The 27726-nt window shown below is 37.7% G+C and overlaps 1 protein-coding gene across 10 annotated transcripts in view; it reads right to left on the bottom strand.

Moving 5' to 3' along the window:
- ADAM22 (ADAM metallopeptidase domain 22) overlaps positions 1-27726 on the bottom strand; it is a 238318-nt gene that overhangs the window by 90425 nt on the left and 120167 nt on the right. For all 10 annotated transcript variants that reach the window (XM_061414358.1, XM_061414361.1, XM_061414360.1 and 7 more), the window contains exons 4-5: positions 26573-26639; positions 1027-1109 (exon numbers count right to left, since the gene is read on the bottom strand). In XM_061414358.1, the coding sequence (XP_061270342.1) occupies positions 1027-1109; positions 26573-26639 (150 nt within the window). The remainder of the gene's footprint in view (positions 1-1026; positions 1110-26572; positions 26640-27726) is intronic.

The raw sequence follows: 27726 nt of genomic DNA, 5'->3' as shown, positions 1-27726 counted from the left end.
CCTGGACTGCAAGGAGATCCAACCAGTCCCATTCTAAAGGAGATCAGTCCTGGGTGTTCATTGGAAGGACTGATGCTGAAGCTGAAACTCCAATACTTTGGCCACCTCATGCAAAGAGTTGACTCATTGGAAAAGACCCTGATGCTGGGAGGGATTGGGGGCAGGAGGATAAGAGGACAACAGAGGATGAGATGGCTGGATAGCATCACCGACTCAATGGACATGAGTTTGAGTGAACTCTGGGAGTTGGTGATGGACAGGGAGGCCTGGCGTGCTGTGATTCATGGGGTCGCAAAGAGTCGGACACGACTGAGGGACTGAACTGGAACTGGAACTGGAAGGGGTCACATGACAAGAAAAAGACAGCCACCTGGGTATCACCATCATGGACAGGATGGAGGAAGCTGATATATTCCCATGTTAAACACCAGCAAACATACTTTGATATTGAAGGTTATGAGAAAGGAAGAAAGGCCTTGAGGAAGGATGAAGTCCATTCCATAGAAATTTCTGAAAACAAATGGACCCTCCCATTAGTTTGCTGTAGGTTAGGTGGGATTCTGGCTGAATAAAGTGCTAAAATACATGAGCTCCTGTGGTCAACCTTTATTTTTGTGTAAGGAGTCAGGAGTTCCCTGTCTTGAAATTTCTATTATTCCATACATATATAAAAATGAACATCAAGGAAGAAGAAGGACAGAATTGGTACCAAGGGGCTAAACACCCACAGAAACAGAAACCAAAGTTACTCAAACCACTCCAGTCTCCATCTGGATGAAACTAGAAAAATGTTTCAAACATCACTAAGGAAGCATGTTATAATCATTAGCGCCTCTGGCTTTTGCAACTCTAATTTAACAATCTGCTTGGTTTACAAACCACAGAGGGAAAAAAGTCCTCATCCATCACTGTTTGAAAACTATTAATAGCTCTTGACTTAAAATAGAGATTTCAACCAAAGTGCATTAAAAATAAAGTAAATCACTGGAAAAAAATGGATGATACAAAAACTTTGGGGACACTTACTGAAGTCCATGGCACGTCGACAATGCCACAAATGAGGCAGGATTTCCTCGGATGTGGCCCTGGTAGTAACAGTGTTCTCCTCCCTGAAAGCAGAAATAGAGAATATAAACCTTTGCCATCACAAAGAGAATCAGCCACGTCATTTCGCAGTCTTCTACCCACACTGCATCTTCATGTGCAAAGGTCTGTACAACGTTTCATTATCCAGATTAGTATTATCAAACCATTTCTAACAGAATTATTCATAAGCACTCCCAGTGAGCTGACTCCAAATCAAAAGATAAGGAAATAAAAGTTGACTTAAATTTCCTTTTATGTAGATGATGATAGACAGAACAAAGAAACACATATTGAAATGCATATGTGACCCCCAGCACCAGGAAGAGTTCGGTGAGCTATTTCCCTGGTTGAGTTCCCCTGAGGGACTCAACCTTGCATGCATGCATGTTAAGTCACTTCAATCGTGTCTGACTCTTTGCAACCTTATGGACTTGTAGCCCTCCAGGCTCCTCTGTCCATGGGATTCTCCAGGCAAGAACACTGGAGTGGGTTGCCATGCCTTCCAAGGGATCTTCCAGACCCAGGGGTTGAACCCGTGTCTCTTATGTTTCTTGCATTGAGAGACAGGTTCTTTATTGATAGCGCCACCTGGAAAGCTCACTCAACACTGAGTAGCAGCAAAATGATGATTTAATCAAAATTAAGCAAAATGAATACAAATCATCTCAGAGTTACTAAATTAACAGAGGAAAATGCCCTCTTTCATAGTGTTTATATTAAAATTTGACAACTTTATGATATTCTTTTCTCCAACCAGGAATGGCTTTACTGGTAGGCAGTCCAGAGAAGGGTCTAAAATTGACAAGTTTCTTCTACCAGCAAGTCACATTAACTAAATTTCACCAAGAGACTCATTTCTTTGGATTAAGTATTCCTGGAAATACTTAATCCAGGGTAGAGCCTCTGACATCTCAAGGTGGTACCCTAGTCTTTAGACACTGGCTACTCAGGAGTGTGGTCTAGAAAACAGCACCAGCACGGGCATCAACAGAAGCATGTCAGAAATGCAGAATCCCAGGCCCCACCCCAATGGATCAGAATCGGCATTTTAACAAAGTGCACAATAGTAAAGAATCCACCTGTCAATGCAGGAGATGCAAGAGATGTGGGTTCAATCCCTGGATCAGGAAGATCCCCTGGAGAAGGAAATGGCAACCCCCTTCAGTATTCTTGCCTGGAGAATCCCATGGACAAGAGAAGCCTGGCGGGCTACAGTGCATGGAGTCACAAAAAGTCGGACACGACTGAGCAACTGAGGACACGGTGGAGCACTAGGTGATTCATATGCACAATAAAGTTTGAGAAGCACAGGTCTAAATGACCTTTCTCATTCCCCCACTAATTTCTCATTTCCTCAGAAGCTGAAAGCTTCTAGTTCAACTGGCTCACTGAGATGTGAAATAGTGACATAAGGACTAAAGGAATGAGTGGTTTAAAGGGGCAAATGTTATCTACTTCACAATTGGTCTTAAGGACTAACCCTACTTAAAATACACAGTGCTTGACAAGTGCAGAGGAGAGAACAGGAAGACATAGTAATGGAACAACGGTGAAGATATTATCTTCACTGGAATTCTGGGGAAGGCAGCCTGTTTCTCCTCATGAGATAATCCCAAGAATAGGGTGAAGTTCAGCTTTGCTGAGGGACAAAGAGCGGGCAGGAAGGCACACAGTGCAAGCCCTGACACCTCCAAATTCCCATGGAGTCACTGAGCACCATGAACTGAGGACTGGGGTTGGACTGCATGGAAGATAAGATAGGGAAGTGCTTCAGGTATGGTTCTGACAGCAGATGGAACCCAGAAGGCCATAGACTTATGGGCAGAAATGAAGTCAGGCTGTGACTTCCAGGAAAGGGTTGGTTTAGATGTTAACAGCTCGAGCTATCAACTCCTTCACTTACTAGTCATACAATCTCAAGCAAATCACAGAGCCTCCCTGTGTAATCATCACATAAGGCTGTTCAGAGGAATAAAGAGCTAACATGCATTAAGGGCTTAGGATAATGCTTGGCACTTGGTACACACTCAATAAATGTTTTATACCATTATAATTACTGTGTGTCACTTACTGTCCTACTCATTTTACACACACAATCTCCCTATCCTCACATCCCTTCTACAAAGAAATATTGTCACCTCTATTTCACATAGGAGGTCACAGTCTCTGAGAGTCAAGGTTGTCTGCCTGGGAAGTTGCCAAGTCGGGGTGCAAATCTTGTGTGAATGTGTGAATGTAACATCTATGTTCTTTCCCATATACTACCCCAGTGGCTCAGACGGTAAAATGTCTTGCTTACAATGAGAGAGACCTGGGTTTGATCCCCGGGTTGGGAAGATCCTCTGGAGAAGGAAATGGCAACCCACTCCAGTACTCTTGCCTGGAAAATCTCATGACAGAGGAGCGTGGTGGGCACAGTCCACGGGGTGGCAAAAAGTTGGACACAACTGAGCAACTTCACTTTCACTTTCACTTATGAGTTGGACCTAGAACCTCTGAGCTATGCAGTGCAAATCTAAGCTTTTCCTAGGCTGTTTTTGTTTTGCTTGTTTGCCGTGTGTGTGTGTGCGTGTGTGTGTGTGTGTGTGTGTGTGTGTTAATTTTTGGAGTAGCCGCAGGGAAGTAAATTTAACAGATTTTAAATTCACTCTGTTGGGCGTTTGGACTGGTAAACTATCCACAAGATTAGTGGAGGAGAGGTTATTATGCTTCAAATGACCTTGATTTCCTGGACACATCTGATTGGGCTAGAAATCGAAACTTTAGCATTTGATTGTATGTGTGTGCTCAGTCATGTCCTACTCTTTGCAACTCTTTGTAGCCTTCCAGACTCCTCTGTCCATGGAATTTTCCAAGCAAGAATACTGGAGTGGGTTGCCATTTCCTCCTCCAGGGGAATCTTCCTGACCCGGGGATTGAACCTGTGTCTCCTGCATTGGCAGGGGGATTCTTTACCACTGCATCACCTGGGAAGCCAAGCATTTGATTGGCCAGATACAAAGACCAACAGTCAATGGGGTGACCTGGAAAGAGAATTCTATCTAAAAGTATTTCTTTAAATTGGATACTGACTAAACAAACCAATGAGATCTTCTCTCACAGAGGTCTAACACTCACAGTGAAAAGTAGCTTAGAAAGACAGTAGAATCAAAGATAAATGGTAATCATAAAATTACGGTATCTGATGAGGGAACAACGGAAGTTGACAAGTCATTGTACGCAGGGAAAATATATCAGAGTTAAAGGCATATAAAACATGTTTTATAAATTACTAGTTTTCTTTAAAATGCCAACTTTGGAAACATGTTATATTAAATCATAAAAAAGGACAAAGAATTTATGTTTTGAAACAATCCTTCATTATACTGGGGCTAAACAGATGAGTAGATAATAGAAAAAAATCTTTCACTAATTTTCTGGTTCTGAAAAATAGGAGTCAATCCAAAACCAGCAGATGATCATGATCCATCTGCACAAAAACCTAACAAATGAAGTGAAGAGCTCAATATGGTTGAATCATTATCAAATATTTCCATGACACTTCAAGAAAAGCATAAACATCAGGGGGGCTCTCTTCCATTTAGACTATTATCATTCAAATCTTGAGGCTCTCAACCAGCATTATCTGTAATTTTCCAAATAACAGTGGAAATTAATTTTTGTGTTGCAATTTTTTTCAGGAATTATTTGCCATAAATCAATAATTATTTCAACTTAGAACTAAAATAGTTTTCTTTTTCCTTTAATATGCCTGGAAATATTTCTTAGTCCAGAATAGAGGCCTTAATATTTAAAGGCTTCTGTAATTTATATAAATCTATTGTTAAATTATTAAAATAAATAAATTTAATAGATTTTTGCTTTTAAATAAGTATTGTTATACACTGTTTATAAAATAATAAATACTTATTGCAGAAATCCTAAGTATTCAGGAGTACATGACAAAGAGTAAAAGTATCCCCTTCCTACACACTGTCCAGGCTGCAATTGCCACCTAAAAGGTAAATACTTTTACCTTTTTTGTGTGCCACAGATTTTGTGTACCACATCAGGAATCATCTATGCATATTTAAGGAATTGTACATATACATAAATAAACATATGTTCTTTCAGTGTACATATAGTTTACCCACACTGTTCTGCCACTTGATTTTTTTTTTCTTAAGGTAACCTTGACATCAACCTCATTCTTTCAATGATGGCAGAATATTCCATCACAGGCGTGAACGATAATTCATTTAAACAAACCTGTACAACTGGATGGTTAGGTTACTGCAACAAACATCTTTTCATATATTTTTTGGTGCACTTCTGTCAGTGTGTATGTAGACTAGACTACCAGATGTGGCCTGAAAGGTCAAAGAATATGTGTATTTAAAATTTTAGTGGATATTTTAAAGGAGAAATATAACTGTATTCCATTATACATATCTGTTTTAAAAATTGATTTGCATTTTAAAGTAATAAAATGCAGTTTATTAAAAATTATATATTTCAATAGAGACTAACACTTAAGCCAACTTACTCAAATCTTACCAATAATAAGGGTTCTCCATATCTTCAATGACTTTCTTGAGGAAACAGATGCTTTATGGAAGTAGTTCTTATAGAAATAATAACCAAAGACAGATGTTGTAAGAAAAGAAAAAAGCCAGCACATCCCAAGAGACTTCAGTTCTTTATTCAACTGCCAGTCATGGTTTTATTCCTTACTATCTCTTTTGTTCCAGTAATCCATTGTCCTTGAAACTTTCCTCATACTACTTGATTAAATAACACAGTCATAATAGTACAGATGTTTATTTTTAGATAATTAGATAGTTGTAGCTAAAAAATTATCTACCTCTATAAAAATGAACTACATATTAGTTCACATGTCATATTGGTTTTTATTTCCTGGGGGAAAAAAAGCTTATTGCAAATTTAATTCTAGGGAAGTCAAAAATAATCATTTATTTGAAAAATTCAAAGACAAACCACATTTTTATTAAGCAGACAGAAAGATCTCAAAAGAAAGGTAGAATTTACTATAAATAGGATGAGATGATAATGCATGAAAGTTACTCAGCCTGGGTTATAAAACTATGAAAACTCAGTAAGGAAAACCAATTCTAGTACAGCCACAAGGCCATGGTCATTTGCTCTCAATCCAGATCCTCATAGGAAATTATACCTTTATCAGCTCCAAGATGGACTACAGTCACCTTTTCCAAAAAGTCTTCTCAGATTCCCTCCTCCACATAAAATGAAACTTTCTTGTGCTTCATCCAGCCTGGCATTTCACATGATGTCCTCTGCATATAAGTTAAATAAGCAAGGTGACAATATGCAGCCCTGAGGTATGAAGCTGCATGAAGCACAAACTGGTATCAAGAGTGCCAGGAGAAACATCAATAATCTCAGATACGCAGATGATGTCACCCTTATGGCAGAAAGGGAGAAAGAACTAAAGAGCCTGTTTATAAAAGTGAAAGAGGAAAGTGAAAATGCTGGCTTAAAACTCAATATTCAAAAAACAAAGATAATGATATCTGTCCCATCACTTCATGGCAAATAGATGAGGAAACAATGACAGACTTTATTTTCTTGGGCTCCAAAATCACCGCAGATGGTGAGTGCAGTCATGAAATTAAAAGAAGCTTGCTCCTTGGAAGAAAAGCTATGACCAACCTAGACAGCATATTAAAAAGCAGAGACATTACTTTTCTGACAAAGCTCCATCTAGTCAAAGCTATGATTTTTCCAGTAGTCATGTATGAATGTGAGAGTTGGACTATAAAGAAAGCTGAGCACCAAAGAATTGATGCCTTTGAACTGTAGTGTTGGAGAAGACTCTTGAGAGTCCCTTGGACTGCAAGGAGATCAAACCAGCCACTGTTTCCCCATCTATTTGCCATGAAGTGATGGGACTGGATGCCATGATCTTAGTTTTCTGAACGTTGAGTTTTAAGCCAACTTTTTCATTCTCCTCTCTCACTTTCATCAAGAGGCTCTTTAGTTCTTTGTCACTTTCTGCCACACGGGTGGTGTCATCTGCGTATCTGAGGTTATTGATATTTCTCCCGGCAATCTTGATTCCAGCTTGTGCTTCCTCTAGCCCAGCATTTCTCATGATGTACTCTGCATATAAGTTAAATAAGCGGGGTGACAATATACGGCCTTGACGTAGTCCATTTCCTATTTGGAACCAGTCTGCTGTGCTATGCCCAGTTTTAACTGTTGCTTCCTGACCTGCATACAGATTTCTCAAGAGGCAGGTCAGGTGGTCTGGTATGCCCAGACCATCCCCAGGCAGAAGATAGCAGAAAGATTGAGATGGTTCGAATCATCATCTGAAGAATGAAAGTATCAGCCATATCCTGGGCCTTCTGCTTGGTAATAAATGTACTATTTCATGATGACTGATGAATGTGAAAAAACGTAGATCGAAAGTGAGCCTTCTCACCCATGTATGTTTGATGCAGAGTCAAGTCTCCTTATGTTGGTGGTTCTTAAAGAGTCGTGTCCAGCCCCAAAGCATCAGCTTGTTAGAAATGCAGATTGTCAAGCCTCTCCCCAGACATACTCAACTGGAGGCTGTAGAAGCTCTCAGGTGACTTCCACGCACTCTAAAATTTGAAAACAACTGCTTTTCACTACATCTGCCTCTGCATTCTAAAACTCCTCACTTATTGAGCTGTCTGAAATCTTACACTAGTTCCTGAGCAGATTCTATTATAACTGAAGCATTAAGAATATAAACAGCCATAGCTCTTCTCTATTTCTTCTCTTGTTATCCCCAAACAGCTGGTTTTATCAGAAACAAAATGGAGTGGGGAAGGAGAAACAAGAATACGTGAGAATTTTACCATGTACAGACAGGAAGAGCAAAGCTACTTTTTGTAGGTGCTGGTAAGATGTAGGTGCTGGTAAGATACAGGATGCTCTGACCAGGACTAAAAGGGACAGAGCAATCAACACCCCATTAGCCTGGAACTAAGGGGTCTCCCAGGATGCAGGTCATTCAGTGCAGTATCCATGAAAGTCACAGGCAAATCAGTATGAGTTTAGTCACTCTAAAAGGGACAGGTTAGTGCGGACACTTCCAGACCGAAACACCAGCCTGTTACCCTTGTGATCCTGCTGTCCTCCCTGAGTCACAGCTCTCTCTCCCCCTTGGTGGGCACCAGGTCCAGGACCGGCTTCTGCCTTGCAGATCAGACATCCACCTGCACAAGTGAGATCCTTGCTCACACTAGAAGTTCACCACCCTGGGCTCACATTAGTGTCACATTACTGGCACAAGGGAAGTTTTTTATAAAAGTTCAAACCTTACTCCATGCCATTTATATCAAGACCTCTAGGGAAGAAACCTGAGCATTTTTTTTTTTTTAACTGCCCAGATGACTCCAACATGCTGCCTTAGGCTGAGAAGCTATGCTCTAGCCTATTCCGCTTTGCAGGAACTGAAGACCTGCCCCTGAACTCGACTGCCCTAAATTTCTCCCAGGCATGTGCACTGACCAGACCTTTGTTTGAGGCTGCGAGGCTGGAACCTGTTTCACCAGGTGCTGGTTTACAATAGCCTCTTCCCAGTTTCCCCCTGATTGGCATTGACATGATGAACCTGCCCTCCCCTCAACCTTGCCTCTCCCTCTCAATAGTGAGAAATGACATTTTAAAGTCAGGAAAATCCCGAGTCTCCCTGGGGTCATTAGGATCAAGGAAATTCCTAGAAAAGCTAAGTTTTACTTTGGAGAGGATCCAGCAACTTATCCTGATTAAAATGTATAACCTGGGATTATATAGACTCAGACTGGCTTCATAAAAGGGACATAGGTTAAACATCTGTTCAGTTACACAATGTGAGGATATCTGATTCCAAAGGTTCCCTAAGGGAATCAGAGAGAAAAACAATCTCATTTCATTTTACAGTAAATTAAAATTAAATAACGCTAACACATGGTTGATAATCCATGGATCTACACTATTGCATGCCAAAATCTTTACCAGTTCATGTCAAAACAAGAAAAAAGGACAATTCAATTTTTCATAAAGTTAGAAGTAATTTTCATATGACTGTCCTTTGTTCTGAGATTTGCTCTTGTCTTCTCTTTGATTATAAAGATTATCCATTTTAATTTTAATAGCCTTTTTATTTTGAAATAATTTTAGATTCACAGAAAAGTTCCAAAAGTTCTTGCATATCTATCACTCGATTTCTCCTATTGTTATCACCTTACATCACCTGAGAACATTTGTCAAAAACTGAAAGACTGACATGGTATGTTACTGATTATGAGGTTCTGAACATTTATATTTCACTAGAGTTTCCATTAATTTCTTCTTTCTGTTTCAGGACCCAGTCCAGGTTACCATATTGCATTAGTTGTTATATACATTCTCTTTGAACTGGTAGCAATGGTAAATATGATTTAGGTATTCTGAAGGCACTGTTTCCATATATAGCAAAATAAAAAGATTGGCAACCCTATACTGATCTAAAATTTGTTTTGTTAGTATGTGTGTACTCAGTCATGTCTGACTCTTTTCAGCCCTATGGACTGTAGCTCACCAGGCTCCTCTGTCCGTGGAGTTTTCCAGGCAAGAATACTGGAGTGGGTTGCCATTTCCTACTCCAGGGGATGTTCCCAGCTCAGGGATTAAATGTGCATCTCTTGCATCTTCTGCTTTGGCAGGTGGGGTGTATTCTTTACCACTGAGCCACCTGGGAAATAGAAGTCCAGGATCAAGAGTATGAATGAATACTTCCTAGACTCTACTCTCACTGTAGATTTCAAAATATTTTTTTTTTCTAAACTACCCTTATATGTCCTGTGCTGGGCTCAGTCGCTCAGTCATTTCGACTCTTGGCAACCCCATGGACTGTAGCCCGCCAGGTTCCTCTGTCCACGGGGATTCTCCAGGCAAGAATAAAGGAGTGGGTTGCCATGCCCTCTTCCAAGGGATCTTTCCAACCCAGGGATCGAACCCATGTCTCCTACATTGCAGGCAGATTGTTTACTGTCTGAGCCACCAGGAAAGCCCAAGAATACTTGAATGGGTAGCCTATCCCTTCTCCAGAGGAACACCCTTATACAAACAGGGTTAATTTAAATGACTAAAACAAAATTTTTAATATAATCCATGGAAATAATTTTCGAAAGGTTACTCAATAACACTTTGCTATAATATTAATAATAATCTAGGACTCCTCATTGCCCAAGATTGTTCTGGACAATCCTTTCAAGGATGTTTGCATAGTGGAAAGCCTTTGAAGACAGAGAGATGTCTCCCTCTAGAGCAAAGAGCAAGCATGTTTACTTCCTATGATAAAAGATTCAGGTTTTTCAAGTTCAGAATTTCTCTAGTAACACAACACACTGTGTGCGCAGGTGTCACCTGGCCCTTTTCCTCTGTCACCCTCTAGGGATCGAGGCTCAAGATACAAGTATAAGAAAATGTTGATGTTCTGGCTACTTCTATTGCCACGAGTAACAAAGTTCTTTGTCTCTGACCCAGGGTCTCTTGTCTTCTGCCAGCATAGATGAAACTGCAACAGCCTAACTTGTTGATTTGTAAGGAGGATAAAATCTCAGACCCTCACAGTTGCTGAAACTTGGATTTCCATTTTCCCCTGAAAATTAGGAGGTTTGTTAACAAGGCGCCTCCGATCCCACATTCCCGTTTTCCCATAGGATACAAATTAGCTGCAAACGAATAAGACACACATTGTCCATCTTATTATAGCTGGCCTGTCTCTCATTTATGCCACTGGTTGGTATCTTTGGACATTTATGTTTGCCATTCCATTCCAGGGTACAAGTGTTTGAGCTGTATCCAAATTATCAGCTCATTCCAACATCTAAAGCTAAATGATCCTTAAAAAATCTCTGCACTGCTTTAATACTCATTGATAAGCACTTGCAGATTAAGCATCAAACAAAAAACATTTAAAAAAAATAAAAGGAGACAAATCTAGCTAACAGAAAACAGAATAATTTTATTTAAAAGATGTATGTACCAATGGCTGATTCATGTTGATGTATGGCAGAAATCAACACAATATTGTAAAGCAATTATCCTTCAGTTAAAAATAAAGTGTTTTAAAAAACATGCATGGTTCCTGCTGAAGAGGAAAGATACATAAGAATATTGTTGCAGCAAACATTCTTAAATATTGTAGCAAAAGTTTTTGCAAGAAAGGAGAAAAGAGAGAACTAGAAAGCCACTGGATATTTTAATAAATAAAAGTGATAAAGCAAAGAGCTTCTTATTGGAAAATGGTGAACACCACAGAAAATAGGGACCATAGAGCTCTCGAGTTAAAAAAAAAAAAATTACAGACCCAGTGAGTTTAAAATATATTTTTATTGTTGTGCAGGAATCTTTCCTTATACTGTTTTCCCTTGGGTAATGTTAGCTGTTGAAAACAAAACATGAAAACAGGGATAGGTTCCCAGGAATTAAAGCCCCCAAGTATCCTAACTAAACAATTGTTAAAGTCTTTTGAGATACAAGCTATTTTTCAAAGTTAAAGACTTGCTCCCTCTCCTCTCATATGTAGGCTCAGGCACTTACAGCACAAACTCCAATTGTTTTTACATTAAGACCTCCATAACAAATTAGCAAAACCTGGGTGGCTTAAAACAAAAACACTTCATTCTCTCACAGAACTGCAGATGAGAATCTGAAATCAAGGTATTGGCAGAGCCATACTCTCTAGAGAAAAATCCTTCCTTACTTCCTAAATTCCAATGGTTGCCAACAAGTTCCCAGTGTTCCTTGGCTTGGAGCTGCATCCTCTAGTCTCTGCCACCATGTTCACATGGCATTCTTCCTGTGTCTCTATGTCTAAACTTCCCTCTTATACAGATACCAGTCATGGATTAGGGTTCTCCTCTTAACTTGATCACATCTGAAAAGACCCTGTTTGCAAAAAAGATTACATTCACAGGTACCAGGGGATATGACTTTTTGTGGGGACATTATTCAACACAGTACAAATTCTCATCTCCTTTCAAGTAACCATGTGAATTTGTTTATTCATGATCCAGAGATGTTGCTTCTAAGAAGCTTGGCTCAGTGAAATAAAATGCAAGTGTCTACAGCAGCCCTCATCTAAAAAGATTAACCCATATCTTAATTACCTCTAGCCAGACATTCTACTTTCCCATAGCTTCACTGAACAATACTCATCACCTTTTTACACAAATATACAGTAAACATGGTAATTCAGCTGGTAAAGAATCTGCCTATGATGCAGGAGACCCTGGTTTGATTCCTGGGTCAGGAAGATCCCCTGGAGAAGAGATGGGCTACCCACTCCTGTATTCTTGGGCCTCCCTGATGGCTCAGACAGTAAAGAATCTGCCAGCAATGGGGGGAGACTCGAGTTCGATCCCTGGGTTGGGAAGATCCCCTGGAGGAGGACATGGCAAACCCACTCCAGTATTCTTGCCTGGAGAAACCCCATGGACAGAGGAGCCTGGTGGCCACAGCTCATGGGGTCACAAAGAGTCAGAAACGACTGAGTGACTCAGCACAGCACAGTAAACCTGACCTTCAGTTCTTTTATTACGTCAAACAGAGCTTCCAAATTGCTTATTTTTAACCAGAGAATAGGCAAGAGAAATTGTTTTTCAGCTGTCAGGTAATCACTTACAGACACACTGATATAACAATGTCTGAGCAGACTATGAAAACATTCTAGGTTCCCACAAAATGCTCCTCAGCAGCAAATTACAGTAAAGCAGAGAGGGTACTTGGCAGGTTCTCTGGGATGCAGTTCTAAATTGAGAGAATGGAAAATCAATGCAAAGCACATACAGTGACTAAATAATTACAAACTCATGAAATTATAACTCTTTCCAGGAAACTACTGCATTATTGTATTTTAACAAATAATAGATGCTTAAATATATTGCTCTATATGAATTGCGTATTCTGTAAAACCTTATTCTATAGCTGACATTTGAATATCATTGGGGAAGAAATATAATTGTCTAGAAGGCAGTTCTAAAAAATGACAGCATATCCCTAAAATGAAGGAAGAAAAAGATTTTTGTTCCATCTGAAAAGTATAACATCTTTGTTTCTTCCCTTCCTTTTTTTTAATCTAATAATATGTAACTATATGAGGGTTTAAGGTAAAGAAAAAAGACATTGTTTTTCCACTATCTCCTTTAATTTCACTTCCATTCTGTCAACCAGCCATTTGCTCTTTAAAAAAAAAAAAAAAAGGAAGGATAAATAGGGAAAAATTCTAGCTGCCAAAGGAAAGCTGCATTGCAGCATCTCTTTCTCCTCTTATACCTTGAACCTTAAAAACTGTGTTCAAGAACTCAACACTAGCATTCAGTGGTCATTTCTATTCCTCCACGGATGATTTTGAATTAGCCCAAGATTAATTTAAAGATACAAACAAAGGGTTGGCTTACTAAGGACAAACTTCTCAAACAAAGTCCTTTGGGGAGGTAGGCTAATATTTAAGGATTGCACCTGTCAAAAAGTGACACTAAATCTGAAAAAAAAATGTTTTTCCAGCAATATTTCCACCAATACATGATTGTCATTTGCCATTTTGGAGGTGATTTCCTGTAAAATGAAGGATGGAGTTGAATTTGGTGGTCTCTAAGGTTTTTCCTGGGTCTATGAATTTCAGTCTATTTTTTTTTAAATCAAAGATTACCAACTTTCTATTTCTTTTAAATAACCAGGCCAACTTTCAAAGAGTTAGTATATTTTACATTGCCTTTACCATTAAAAAATTAAACCAACAGTGAAAGATGTGTTTGGAAAATTTTTAAATGTTACGTGTAAAAATTTTAAACAATTTAAAAATTATTTATAAAATTTCATATAACTTATGAGTCATAGTATAAAAAGATATACATATTTATAGGCAATGAAAAATGTATGAATCAGAAATTTTAGGAAGCTGCTTTTATCATCCTTAGATGCTTATAGAAAGAAAGATTGATAATTAGTAAGTTATATTTTGGGTTTCCCTGATGGGCTCAGATGGTAAAGAATCAGTCCTCAATATAAGGGACCTGCATTCCATCTCTGGGTCAGGAAGAGCCCCTGGAGAGGGGAATGGCAACTCACTCCAGTATTCTTGCCTGGAGAATTCCATGGACAGAGAAGCCTGGTGGGCTACAGTCCATAGGGTTGCAAAGAGTCTGACACAACTTAGTGACTAACCCTTTCACTTTTTTCACTTTTTCAAGTTAAATTTTAGCTCAGTGAGTTATGAAAAGAACAAAGGAGAACTTCTTAAGTAAAAGAAAGTAGGCATTGATAATGAAAGTAAAGCTCATTCTTTGAAACAAACATTTTAATAAACTCAAATAAGATTAACCAAGTAAGAGTAAAGGCACAAATAAAATATAATAGAAATGAAACAGGAGATGTTCTAATACAGAATTATCAGACCTTACCAGACCTTAAAAACCTAAAATGATTCGAAGCAAATTTAGCAAAATACTAACATGTATCTACACATGTATCTGTTACCATATTTTATAGAATTTTTAATATGTTTGAAACATTTCAAAGTTACTGAAATTTTTATCATAGGTCAATTGCTGGGATTTCATGACTTGAAATTTAAAAGTAATTTAGAAGTGACTCTAAAATGCCTTCCAAAGACAGCACATGAGTATAAGCCTCAGTACACAGGATGACCTTAGCATCAGGTGAGCAGATGGAAGCCTTTCATTTTTCCTGTTTATATTCACTGCATCTTTTCACAGCAGGGGGAATAATCTGCTCTCCCAGATCCGTCCAAACTGAACTTCTCCCCACATACTGTTGGGTAAACAGGAGAAATTACCCAATTTCCTAACATGTGACTTACTTCATTCATTTATTTGTTGTTGTTGTTGTTCAACATATATTTATTGTCTTTGAGGTCCATACATTATGCCAAGAGCTAGGTATGCAGTCCAAGCTCCCCTGGGAGTTTGCTCTTGGAGTAACTTCTCATAGAATGTATAATCTAGGGCACAGAAGATTGCCTTCTTATGGAGCAGGGCATAACAAAGTGCCGTTGGTGATCGTAATATGCTCCCTGCATCATGAGCAGAATCAGAAACCAGCAGTGAAAATGAGTGGAGGGCACCAAAGACCTAGCCAGAAATTCTTTTCAAATTTCCACTTTACCTCAATAACGATTTCAACGTGAAGCGTTTCCCATAACCAAGCTCTGAGCTACATGTCTGTCTTTATCATTTAACAGATGAGGAAAAAATGAACCATGGAAGAGATAAGTAACTTGTCCAAGGCCACATGAAAATTAATTGGCATATCAGGATACGAATGTAGGTCTATCTATCTCTAAATAGAGGGCCTTCCAGGTGGCATTGGGCTTCCCTGGTAGCTCAGTTGGTAAAGAATCCTCCTGCAATGCAGGAAACCCCGGTTCAATTCCTGGGTCAGGCAGATCTGCTGGAGAATGGATAGGCTACCCACTCCTGTGTTCTTGGGCTTCCCTGGTGGCTCAGCTGGTAAAGAATGGACCTGCAATGTGAGAGACCTAGGTTTTACCCCTGAGTTGGGAAGACCCCCTGGAGAAGGAAACAGCTAACCCATTACAGTATTCTGACCTGGAGAATTCCATGAACTGCACGGGATCACAAAGAGTTGGTCACAACCAAGCGACTTTCATTTTCCAGGTGGTGCTAGTGGTAAGGAACCTGCCTGCTAATGCGGGAGACATAAAAGACTCAAGTTCAATCCCTAGGTCAGGAAGATCCCCTGAAGGAGGGCATGGCAACCCATTTTAGTATTTCTTGTCTGGAGAATCCCATGGACAGAGCAGCCTGGCAAGTTACTGTCCACAGGGTCAGGTTACACAGAGTCGGACACAATTGAAGTGACTCAGCATGCGTGCATCTCTAAATATAGCCTCAGTCTCTAAGTTTTACTGCCTCCAAACTACAGATCTATCCTACATTTAGAAACAAATGAAGTGACTAGTTTCATTTATTAATACTAGTGGAGAAAAAAAATTCATTTAAAAAAAAAATCAGAAATGTAACATGATCTCAAGAAGACAGCACTTACTATGTCTGAAAAGTCAAATTGCTGTGTGGACTACCTATTTACCCCACTCAGAATTATCCAAAAAACCACTCTGCCTTCTAAAGACATTTAGAGGTGCACTTCCAGCTTTTGAGAATATGGAGAGAAGAGAAAACACAGGCATAAAATAATCAATACATGAAGTCCAAAGGCAGATTTGGTCTTGTTTCCACTAGGTCATACTTGATTGTTTGGGTTGAGGCTCTGCTCAAATATTATACTCCTACCTTCTCTCTATTTTTTTTAAATTAATTTTATTGAAGCACAGTTGATTTACAATGTTGTGTTAATTTCCCTTGTACAGAAAAGTGATTCAATTATATACATATATAAAATTAAATAATTAAGAATTTCTCATATTCTTTTCCATTAAGGGTTATACAGAACGTTGAATATAGTTCCTGTGCTATATATCCTGTTGTTTATATATTCTACACCTAGTAGTTTGCATCTGCTAATCCCAAAATGTCAATCCTTCCTTCTCCTAACCATCCCCCTCCTTGGCAACCACAAATCTGTTCTCTGTGTCTATCTGTTTCTGTTTCGTAGACAAGTTCTTTTGTGTCATATTTTAGATTCCATATATAAATGATATCATATAATATTTGTCTTTGTCTGGCTTACTTCACTTAGTATGATAATCTCTAGGTCCATCCATGTTGCAGCAAATGGCATTATTTCAGTCTTTTTTATGGTTATGTACTATTCCTTTATACATACATATATATATATATATATATATATATATATATATATACTTCCTTGGTGGCTCAGACTGCAATACAGGGGACCCAGGTTTGATACCTCGGTCAGGAAGATCCCCTGGAGAAGAGAATAGTAGCCTACTCCAATAATCTTGCCTGGAGAATTCTATGGACAGAGGAGCCTGGCGGGCTATATTCCATGGGATCTCAAAGAGCAATTAACAGTCATATATATATATATATGCCACATTTTCTTTATCATTCATCTGTCGATGGACATTTAGGTTGTTTCCATGTCTTGGCTATTGTGAATAGTGCTGCTATGAACATATGGATGCATGTTATCTTTTCAAATTATCGCTTTATCAGAAAATATACCTATGAGTGGGATTGTTGCATTATTAGGTAGCTCTGTTTTTAGTTATTTGAGGGACCTCAATAGTGGCTGTACCAATTCACATTTTCACCAACAGTGTAGGTTCTGTCTCTCTTATACAACTGTCTCCATCTCTTCTTCTGCCCACCCTCTCTGGTTTCTTCCTCTTCCTCCCACGCACCACGGTCCTGCACATCAACGCCTCTGGGCCTTTGTCCATACTAATTTCACTGCCTTGAAAAGCTGTTCCCTTCCCATTTCACCTCCTGTTACTTATCATTTAAACTTCAAAGTTAATCTCATTTCCTCAAGGAAGTCGTCCCTAACCAACCAGACTAGATCAGGTCTCCTATCAAACGCTCTCAGAACAATAGAAACCTCTCTTTATGGCACTCTCATAACTGCCATTGTAAAAGACCTATTGGCAGTTATTTTCATTATACCTATCACCTCTACTAAACTACCTGCTTTACAAGGGCAAAAATTATATCATATGTTGTTCACAGCTATCTCCCTGACCCAATGGCAAGCTCTCAATACACATCTATTGAATGAAAGAGGGTTGAGAACACAAGTGGGGTGTCTGACCATTGGAGCTTTTGTATATTCTGCCAGAAATCTCTAATGTCAACTTTTCTGTCTAAATGTCTAATCTCACTTAATCTCCATATTGCCTAAATTATTAGGACTTTCCTATGGGGATAATCAAATGCACTGGCACCCCTTCCTTTTCTGTTTCATAGTGTGCTAGTCACTCAGTTGTGTCTGACTCTGCAACCCCATGGACTGCAGCCCACCAGGCTCCTCTGTCTATGGGATTTCCCAGGCAAGAATACTGGAGTGTGTTACCATTTCCTTCTCCAGGGGATCTTCCCAACTCAGGGATCACATTCGGGTCTCCTGCATTGGCAGGCGGGTTCTTTACTGCTGAGCCACCAGGGAAGCCCAAATGCCAAGGTGCCAATTTTCTAGTTGTTACCTGTTCTTATTTTTATAGTAGCCACTTATTCACCAGAAAATAAGAATTTTTTATAAATGAAAAAGAAAATAATACCAGTTTGGGACAACACCAAGGGAATAACTTGTGATTTCTTTTTTTTTTTTTTGGCTTCCAACCAGTTTCAAATTGATCAAAAACAACATTTCCACAAATCACTTCTTAATCACAGTTCACTCTGATTTCAAAAATTTTTCTGAAGGTAGATCTGTATAAGACATTATATAATACAAAGATTAGTTCTGCAATTAGAATTAAAATAGGAAAAATATTCTATTATAGAATAGTTACTTGGTTTCATATATAGAAACACTATTAGTGCTACTTTGATATTTTTAATTTATGACTGAACATGTCTTTTTAAGTTTATAGATAACATCTTGAATATTAACAGTTAAGTAATCATTTAGATACTTATTTGAAAAATTTTTTACACAGAAAGAAAAGAGGACTTTCTGCTCAAACAGGTCACAAGCAGAGCTTAGAAACAGAACTCATGCTGACACCAGCTGTTACAGTCCATTCCTGCTTATTCCCAGCAATGAGATACCTGACCTGTATAAACTGGTAATGGGCCAATACATTTTCTTCACACTGCAGAGTTAAGACTACTTGCAATCTTAACAATGCCATTAAGGAAGCTGATGCATTATACATGATGACTGACCTAGAGCAACCTTGCTTTGGTCCCAAGGGAAAGCAAAATTTACTTAATCCCCAAAGAATTTTTTTCCAATAATACAAAGAGAATTAAAGCATGAAATCTGAAACCACACTGATTACAAGATGGCGGAGGAACATATGTCTGCTTAAGCCTGCCAGGGGGAAAATGCACAGTGTCCAGCTCATCAAAAAGATGCTAAATAGATGACTAACAGTGGATAAAAAGTAAAGTTAGGAGACAAACCTGGAATAACTGTTACGTGTGATCAAGAAACAGATATTTTAAGTTTGTTTAAGAGATTTGTGTAGCTCTTTCACGTTCTTCCATGTGTGTGTGTTGGGAAATGAAGGGGATGGGCATTTTGAAGCACCTTGGCAGGGATACAACAAAATATTGTCTAGTGTTTTTGCAAAATGATGACACCTTTCAGCTTCCCTGCTCTTGTCCATAAAACTTTACATTTCCTCCACTCCAGACAAAAGTACACGTAGGGATAAGATGGGCATAAAAACGAAGCCATGTGTTTGCCATGTGCAGGATGGCAACATATTTCATATGGTTACAGTTTAAAAGCCACAGCAATTCCCTCTACTGAACAATACTCAGTCTAACTTCTAAGGAGTACAAAGAAGGAATAAAAATAAACCCCAAGAGAAAATGATTGAAAAAACAGGGCATTCTTAGAGGGCATTTACTTGTCTTTAGGATAATGGAAATTTTATATTTAGAAGAAAAGAGACTCACTCAAACCAAACGATTACATCTCCAATTCATGGCTTACTAAAACATCTGCTAAGGAAGATGTATTGATAATTGTAAATGGTAAAATGAAATGCTGTAATTTATATATCTGTATTTTGATTCCCCTGCCACTATAATTATTGGTTTCCATAAAGAGCATAAATTATAGTGAATAATAGCATGAATTCCAGCATCAGACTGCTTGGCTACAAATTCCAGGGAAAGTTAGTTAAATTCTATGTGCTCAGTTTCTTCATCTGCAAAATGAGGATACCAGTGGTACTACTGAGGGAGTAAATGATTTAAAATATGTAAAACACTTACTAGACTAGTGCCTGGCACATAGTAAGTATCATACACATGTTTGCTATTTCTCCAACTGCAACTAGTAATTCTACTTTTATTATTCTTCAGTGCAGTTACCAGTATTGATCTCATTGAGAATATCAACATAATTCAAAGAGGTAGAGATTGTACAAAATGGGAAATTCAGGATCGTAAAATTTAGAGCACTTATGGGTATAATAATTATTTATTTGCAAAAATACAAATTTTGAGAATGATATAAAGTCATTATAGCAAATCATCATATTTTTAAATTCTAGTAAAGTGAGGTTTCTTTAGCTAGAGAGAATATGCCACCGATAGCCTTAAGGAAGCAAAATGAGTTTGGCTTTGTGAGACATGGTTAACTCTTCCAAGTGACTAGCATTAAACTGCTGGCAGCAGTTATTCGCCTCTAAGATAAGACTAGCCTTGGAGATAATAGATCGCAAGAAAAAAGCATAGTCTTTCCACAGGACAGTAAGACAGTAACATATGGTGATTATCAATCAATGAAAATAGCTCACTAGGACTCCCTGTGTGTGTGCTTAGTCCCTAAGTCATGTTCAACTCTTTTGCAACCCCATGAACTGTAGCCCTCCAGGCTCCTCTGTCCATGGGATTTTCCAGGCAAGAATACTGGAGTGGGTTGTCATCTCCTTCTCCAGGGGATCTTCCTGACCCAGGGATCGAACGCAGGAGGATTCTTTACCATTGAACTACCAGAGAAGCCCAGGACTTGCTTTACCAACCATCAGATAAATAGATTTTCCAGTTACACTTTTGTTCAGCATTTAAAATACTTCATAAAACTTCTGTGAAAGTATCATGGCTCTTTCAATAGTAACAAGAAAATTGAATCATTCTTCTGATATAATTCACCATTTAAAATGAAAGCATTTAAAAATGGGAAGCCACTCAAACCCACAGGACCCAAAGGAGGAGGTTTCCTGTGCTGGTCCTATTTGCAATTACAGAATCATCTCTGAATTAGAAGATCCTGGAATTGAATCACACCATCCCTGAAATTCAACTCAATAATTTCTAATCAATTGTTAGAAGAGTAACCCTGTTAGTACATTTACTTTTTAGAAAGTTTAGATCTCATTCTTGCAGGCTTCTTATATCCTGAGGTTAAGAAAAATCTTTTACGTCAGCTGTTAGGAGCTAATGAAGTCATTAAATATAACAAAGTTTAAAACTAGTTTAGCTGTAGCTAGTAACTAATTATTATGTATAAGGAAAATATATTGATCAATATTTCTTTAATCATTCTAATTTAATTACAAGTCATGTTGATGTTAAGTCATAGCTAAACTCTTTTAGAGAATGTACTTGAGAAAAAATGCTTCCAAGTCATCTAATTTTAAAATATGTATATTTGTGGTTAAATTATTTTTTTAGTAGTGTAAACAAATATCATGTCCATAGCTATGACATCTGAAATGTTCTGGCCAAAATAACTTGTGTGAGGTAAATGCATGCCCATTTCACCTATGACACCTGCATCTTTAGTTTTCCTTCGCACCAGAAGTTCTGCTTTCAGAGTTTAGGCTCAGTGCTGAGAGTCCTTAACCTAAATCATCCAGGAAGTGCAGCAGAAGAACATACATACAGATTCAAACATATGGGTAGTCGCATCTGCCAAACATTCCTATCATTGTAGCAGGAGTCCCTCAAGGACCAACTAAAGGTCTTTAATTGATAGTCTGCCCCTCAGCTGGCCTTAAAATGATTACTGGGTTTCTTTACTGGATAAATGCCACCCCCCCCTCCCCCGCCCCCGCCGTCTCCACAGAGTCAGGGAAAATGCCTGAAACTTCAATTTGAAATTAAGGATGATAAAACTAAGAGCTTAGGTGACAACTATAAATAGATCCATTAAAAAAATTCCTTTATAAAAGCATCTTCATAGGCCATATGACTTCATTACTATCTAGGTGACTAAGTATTCTTCCCATATCCAAGAAGTTCTAGAAAAGCTACTATAGTGAGAATTCAAGATAGAAAGCCTGTTTCTGTAACATAAGGAAAAGATGTAAATAAGAAAGACATTTTGGAAAAGAAGTACTGCTGCTGAGTTGCTCTCCTTAAAATAAAAAGAGAGAGAGATTTTAAATAGCCTTTGTATAGATTACTTGGCTACTTTGTATAGATTCCATGGCTATTGCTTGCATTTCATCTCAAAGACAGCCTCAAAAACAAAGACATTCTAAAAGCTATTTGAAAAAAAGATTCAGCAGTATGGGAGGCTCTGTACTAAGGCATGCAGCACAATTTACTGCACACCAAGGTATGGTTTTTCTTTTGTACTTAATCATTTACTCTTCTTGCTTCTATAGAAAGAACCAAGAATCTGGATGGTAATGCAGTTCTGAGAATCAATAAGGAAACTGGATATGCAGGATAAGTAAAAACAGATTAATCCCTTTGTTCATCTTTTCTGCTGCAATAAATATATGTAATGACACTTTGGCAGTTGACTAGCTATTTTTGTGCTCCCCACGACTAAAAAAAGAAACAGTTCAAGCTCTTATGTACTGTTCAATTATATGCAATGAGTTTGGGAAAAATCTACATCTCATAAAAGGATATGTTAAGTAAAGGTGTCATTTAAAAAAAAATAGAAGCAAAATGAAGTCACTAAGCTCTAATGTACATTTTAAATAAATTAAATCCTGTCACTAATAATTGAGAAGAGTTTTTCCTAATAAAGGAGTCTACAATGTTTTATAGCACCATATAATCACTTGTGGGGTTTTTTTTTTTTGGTTAAAAAAAAATTCTTAAAAGATACCTTAAGAAACATTATTTCTTTAACACACTGTGCACGTTTGAAGTACTCAAGTATTGAGAATTATGTTCCTCATGGAGAAATCTAGAAAACAATATGAGAAAACCTGAATACAATTCAAGATCAAAAGCAATTTTATATGGATGATTTTCAGGTTTATAGACACTAGAAAGTTAGCATAAGCCAGGAAGGTATCCATTGTCCTGACAGTTATCACATGTAAATTTTTCTAAGTGATTTCTTATAGCTGTCCTCCATTAGTATTTTTTTGCCTGTCGCTGACACATTCATTTTGGAAGACAAAATGATTAAGACAGGATTTTTAAGGTATATCTCTCTTTTTTAAAAAAGAAAATAGAATTGAGCTGGAAATCTAACTTTTAAAATTGAATGCAAAGGGAATCTCCTTGTAGCATAGCCTCCTGCTAGGGGACAATACTGTGCTGAGCTAGAAATCTTTCATGAGCTGCCAAACCTCAGGGAGGGGAGATGGATGTGACCAGCAGGAGAAAAGCTATCTTGTAAGAAAACACTCGGGCTTTCTCCTTGCTTCTATATCAACTTCCCTGATACTCAGTTCCCAGAAATGACTGTGGCCATTTCAGTTTACCTAAACAATATTTTTTAAGGAAAATTCTACCACCATCCCATCAAAGTAAAAGGTTCCCTCTCTCTGCTCAGTCACTCAATCATGTCTGACTTTGCAACCCCAATGACTATAGCCTTCCAGGATCCTCTGTCCATGGGCTTTTTCCAGCAAGAATACTGGAACGGGTTAGTCATAATAACCTCTCCCACCCCTTAAGCAAACACGTTCTCCTCTGACACCTGCTCTTCAACACCCAGCACTCTCCAATCTCCAGACTTCAACCTTGACCCACTCTCCAATGCCTTCTTACCCATCTTCTTACTGCCACAATGGAACCAATTAGGACTTTGAGACAATGATCCCTGAGTGCACTCAATTCAATTAAGTGATAGGCAGTAACCAGTTAAGTGCCAGTCAAAAGTCAATACTGGAAAATGGGTGTCTCTACATATCCATCCTTAACGATTAGGATTCTGATTCAAGGACAGGTTAGGAGTGGTCACATTCAGTCTAGAAATAATTTGAACTAATAAAAAAGATACCCAGCAGTTATTACTTTGTGATCATTATCATCAGAGATCAAATAATTTAACCAAATACTATCAGAACCAATAACACTGGTGACTGGTCATGATCATTCACTGGTAATGATACAATAATAAATCATATCTCTTCCAAGATGTCTATTTTTACTTTTTGACTCCAGGGAAATCTACTTCCTTCCCCATCCATAAATACAGAAGATTTACCATTCCTTTCCTAGTGTTCTAAAACTCCTACTATAGCAATTTTCCTGAGATATGAAAAATAAAATAGGCCTTGTACTAGAGTATGTCTTTACCATTTTTGCCCAAGGCAACTGATGCTACCGAAAAGCTACCCAAATGCATAACCAAATTTGAGAGGGCTACCTAAAGGCCCACTACACAGACCACCATTTCAGTTTAAAGATAAGATTATAAAGGTGCAATTGTTAGGAACCTCCAGAAAATGAGATATGTATATAATAAGTCTAAATAAGATACATTTCACTTTGTATGGCTATCTTATTTTACATTTGCTGTTGTTCAGTCACTAAGTTGAGTCCATCTTTTCACGATCCCATGAATTGCAGCACGCCAGGCTCCCTTATCCTTCACTATCTCCTGGAGTTCACTCGAATTCATGTCCATTGAGTCAATGATGCTATCTAACCATCTTGTCCTCTGCCACTGCCTTTTCCTTTTGCCTTTAATCTTTTACATAAATGTAGACTATATGGTAGATAGCATGGTGTTAGGAGTCAGCTCCAGAGATAGATAACCTAGATTCAAACTGCAGCTCTACCCCTCCTGCCTGTGTTACTTTCAGCCAGTTATGTAACCTCTCTGTACCTCAGTTCCCTGTCAAGTGGGATAATAGTTATTTTATAATCACAGGTTGTTTGGAGAATTGAACATATATAAATTCATATGACTGTCACATCATGAGCAATAAATGTTAGTAATTACTATATTAGGATTATAATACTGATGAACCAGAGCCTATGTAATGGGACACTTCGACTAAACAAAATCCTGGCACCTTTCAGCTTCAAGACAGAAAAAGCTAGCTAGCCGTAAAACAGCAAACTGCATGGTTTAGACTTATTTACTGCTCCACATCAACTTCAGTTTCTTTTGTCTTAAAAATCCAGAGCCATAGTTCAACACAATCAAAACAAAAAGATTTTGTTCCCAGGGTATTCTAATTAATTGAGGTTTCACACTTACATTCTTAAAGTTTATGTTAAATACACAGAAGTTCTCCTTAAACTAAGGGACAAACTTCAAATTTAACTTTTAAATGAATTGGAAATAAATGTAAGTGAAAGAAGATATTCATATATTTTATTAAAAAAAAACACATAAAAAGTATTTATCATGTTTTTCAGCCTAAAACCTTTCTTTGTAAACTTTGATGGGAAAAAGGTTTAATAGAACTTTAAGATCAGGATTATGCACCTCTCTGAGCAGAATAACACTTCCTTCAATGAGACATAGAATGCCTTGCAGATAATACAAATCATTATCTTAAGGAAAGGTCACTAAAATATATTTCATTTTACTGTAAATATAAAGTTACAATCAAGAGCAAAACCCAGGCTGTGAGAGACTGTATAGGATAAATAATCTGACTTCTTCAACAAATAAACTGCAAGGAAGAATAAAAAGAAAGATAAAGATAACCAATGGAATAAAAGAGAGTTTTTAAAAACTTATTTTTGTAAAAAATTAAGCAAAACTAAACTCTAGGACACCCTTGGGTAATAAAACTATAAGCAAAAGTAAGGAAAGAATAACCACAAAAGTCAGATAGTGTTTACATGTTTTATAAGAGGAGGGAAGGCCCTGGGTTTGGAAAGCAGCACAGGGAAGAACAGGACAAGCTCTATTTCTTAAACTCCTGTTCAGAAGAAAATAAACACTTAGCTAAAACTATTTATATTAAACATTGGTTCTAAAGAAACTCTTGGGTGCTGTTTGGTCTCATATACCTCAGACAGCATCATCAGTTGACAGACACATTCTTATGCCTATGAAAGTGAAAGTGCTAGTTGCTCAGTTGTGTCTGACTCTTTGCCACCCCTTGGACATGTAGTCCATCAGGCTCCTTTGTCCACGGAATTCTCCAGGCAAGAATACTGGATTTGGTAGCCATTGCTTCTCCAGGGGATCTTCCTGGCCCAAGGATCAAACTTGGGTCTACCACTTACAAATCAGAAAAAAAAAAAATTTGTATGAAATCTTTTTCAGAGTTTACCCAACAAGAACCAATATCCTGATATTTCTGTCTCCAGGGATTTAAAACTCTCTGGGATATCCCTGTTGACATAATAAGTTCATAATTTTTCCAGATGAATTTTTCCAAATGAATACAAAGCCAGGCACCTACCCTAGACTTGATTCCACCTCTTCGTTCTCAGTGCTAACCTTAAAAACCAATTTCAGAAATTATTTTCTGTGATATAATCTAAAAGAGAACTACTTGCAGTAATATTAATCCCACAAAACATAACTCCAACAATTCCTGTAGTAAAGACTTCTTTTACTGATAATTAAGTTTTCCCCTAAGCCAGTGACACATTTTAATGATAAATTCTGAAATATAAAAAACCCCAAATTGTATATTGGAAGCATCATGGAAAATTTAAATTATCATCAGTGCTTAAAAGATTCTCAGAGTTTTCCTCAAGAGAAAAATTTTACTTACTTTTACTTCCACAGTCTTCCCTCCATGTTCAATGTGTCTCTCCACATATTTAGAGGACAGCAAATCACTGCAAAAAAAAAAAAAAAAATGATGATGAAAGAGGACCTTGAATATGTAAATCATTTGAAAATCACCACTGTTGACAACATTCCAGCATGAATGATTTATTTAATATAGATTTTAAGGCAAAAACAAAACTTTATAGGTCTCTCTCTCTCTCTTTCATACACACACACACACACACACACACAGCCTAGTACTTGTAAAAGGATATGAAGCTGAACTGACTAATCCACCTGTCACCCCCTTGCTTAGCAGAGCTAATTCCACCAATATAGTTCAGCAAGTTTAGGAAACTACCATCATTTTTAAGACATCTTACTCTTCATTTTTTTACTTTAGCTTTTTTGTATACAAAGATTTTAATTTAAATTTTTATTATTCCTTACATCCTTCTTAGTTTCCTTTGCTGTTTCTCTTCTCCAACGTTTGAATAGTGAGGTACTCCCAGGAGACACTCTCTCCATATTCCTTGGTGCTCTTTTCCTGTCTCATGGCTTTAAGTATTAAGACACTGTCAATATCTAATTTTTTATTTCAAATTCAGACCTTTTTTTTTTTTTTCTCAAACTGGAGATTTAACTATCTACTGGATGTCTCTGCTTGAATATCTAATAAGCATATCAAGCTTAACATGCTAAGGTGGAATCCTTTCACCCTCACACACTCCCCACCTCCTGTTCAGCCACAGCCTTCCCCAACAGCTAACTGCTTTGCCCCTAACTTTGAAATGATCTTTGCTTTAGCTTTATATCAAAGAGTTTTGATTTGCTACTATACCATACCATTTCTCATGTGTTATGTGTGATATTTTATCTAACAAAATGTTTCCCCCACACAAAAAATCAAACAGAGGCAAGGAAGTCTAGAAGAAATGAAAAAGAATATACTTCAGCTTTCTAAAATAATCTTTTTTGAAATCTCTCCTAAATGACCACCAGTTTCTTATATATTATTAATTTTTAAATATTTACATCATCTTAAATATACTTATCTCTAATTCTACATATGAGAAAAAAATTCCCCTTTAATAAGGTGCCTCAAGACACAACACTCATGAAACGTTTTAAAGTCTTTAAATTTTTAAAGCACAT

This window comes from Bos javanicus, chromosome 4 (assembly GCF_032452875.1).
Source record: "Bos javanicus breed banteng chromosome 4, ARS-OSU_banteng_1.0, whole genome shotgun sequence".
Classification (NCBI taxonomy): Eukaryota; Metazoa; Chordata; class Mammalia; order Artiodactyla; family Bovidae; genus Bos; species Bos javanicus.
Note: the sequence above shows the minus strand (reverse complement) of the source record. Positions and strands in the feature narration are given on the sequence as shown.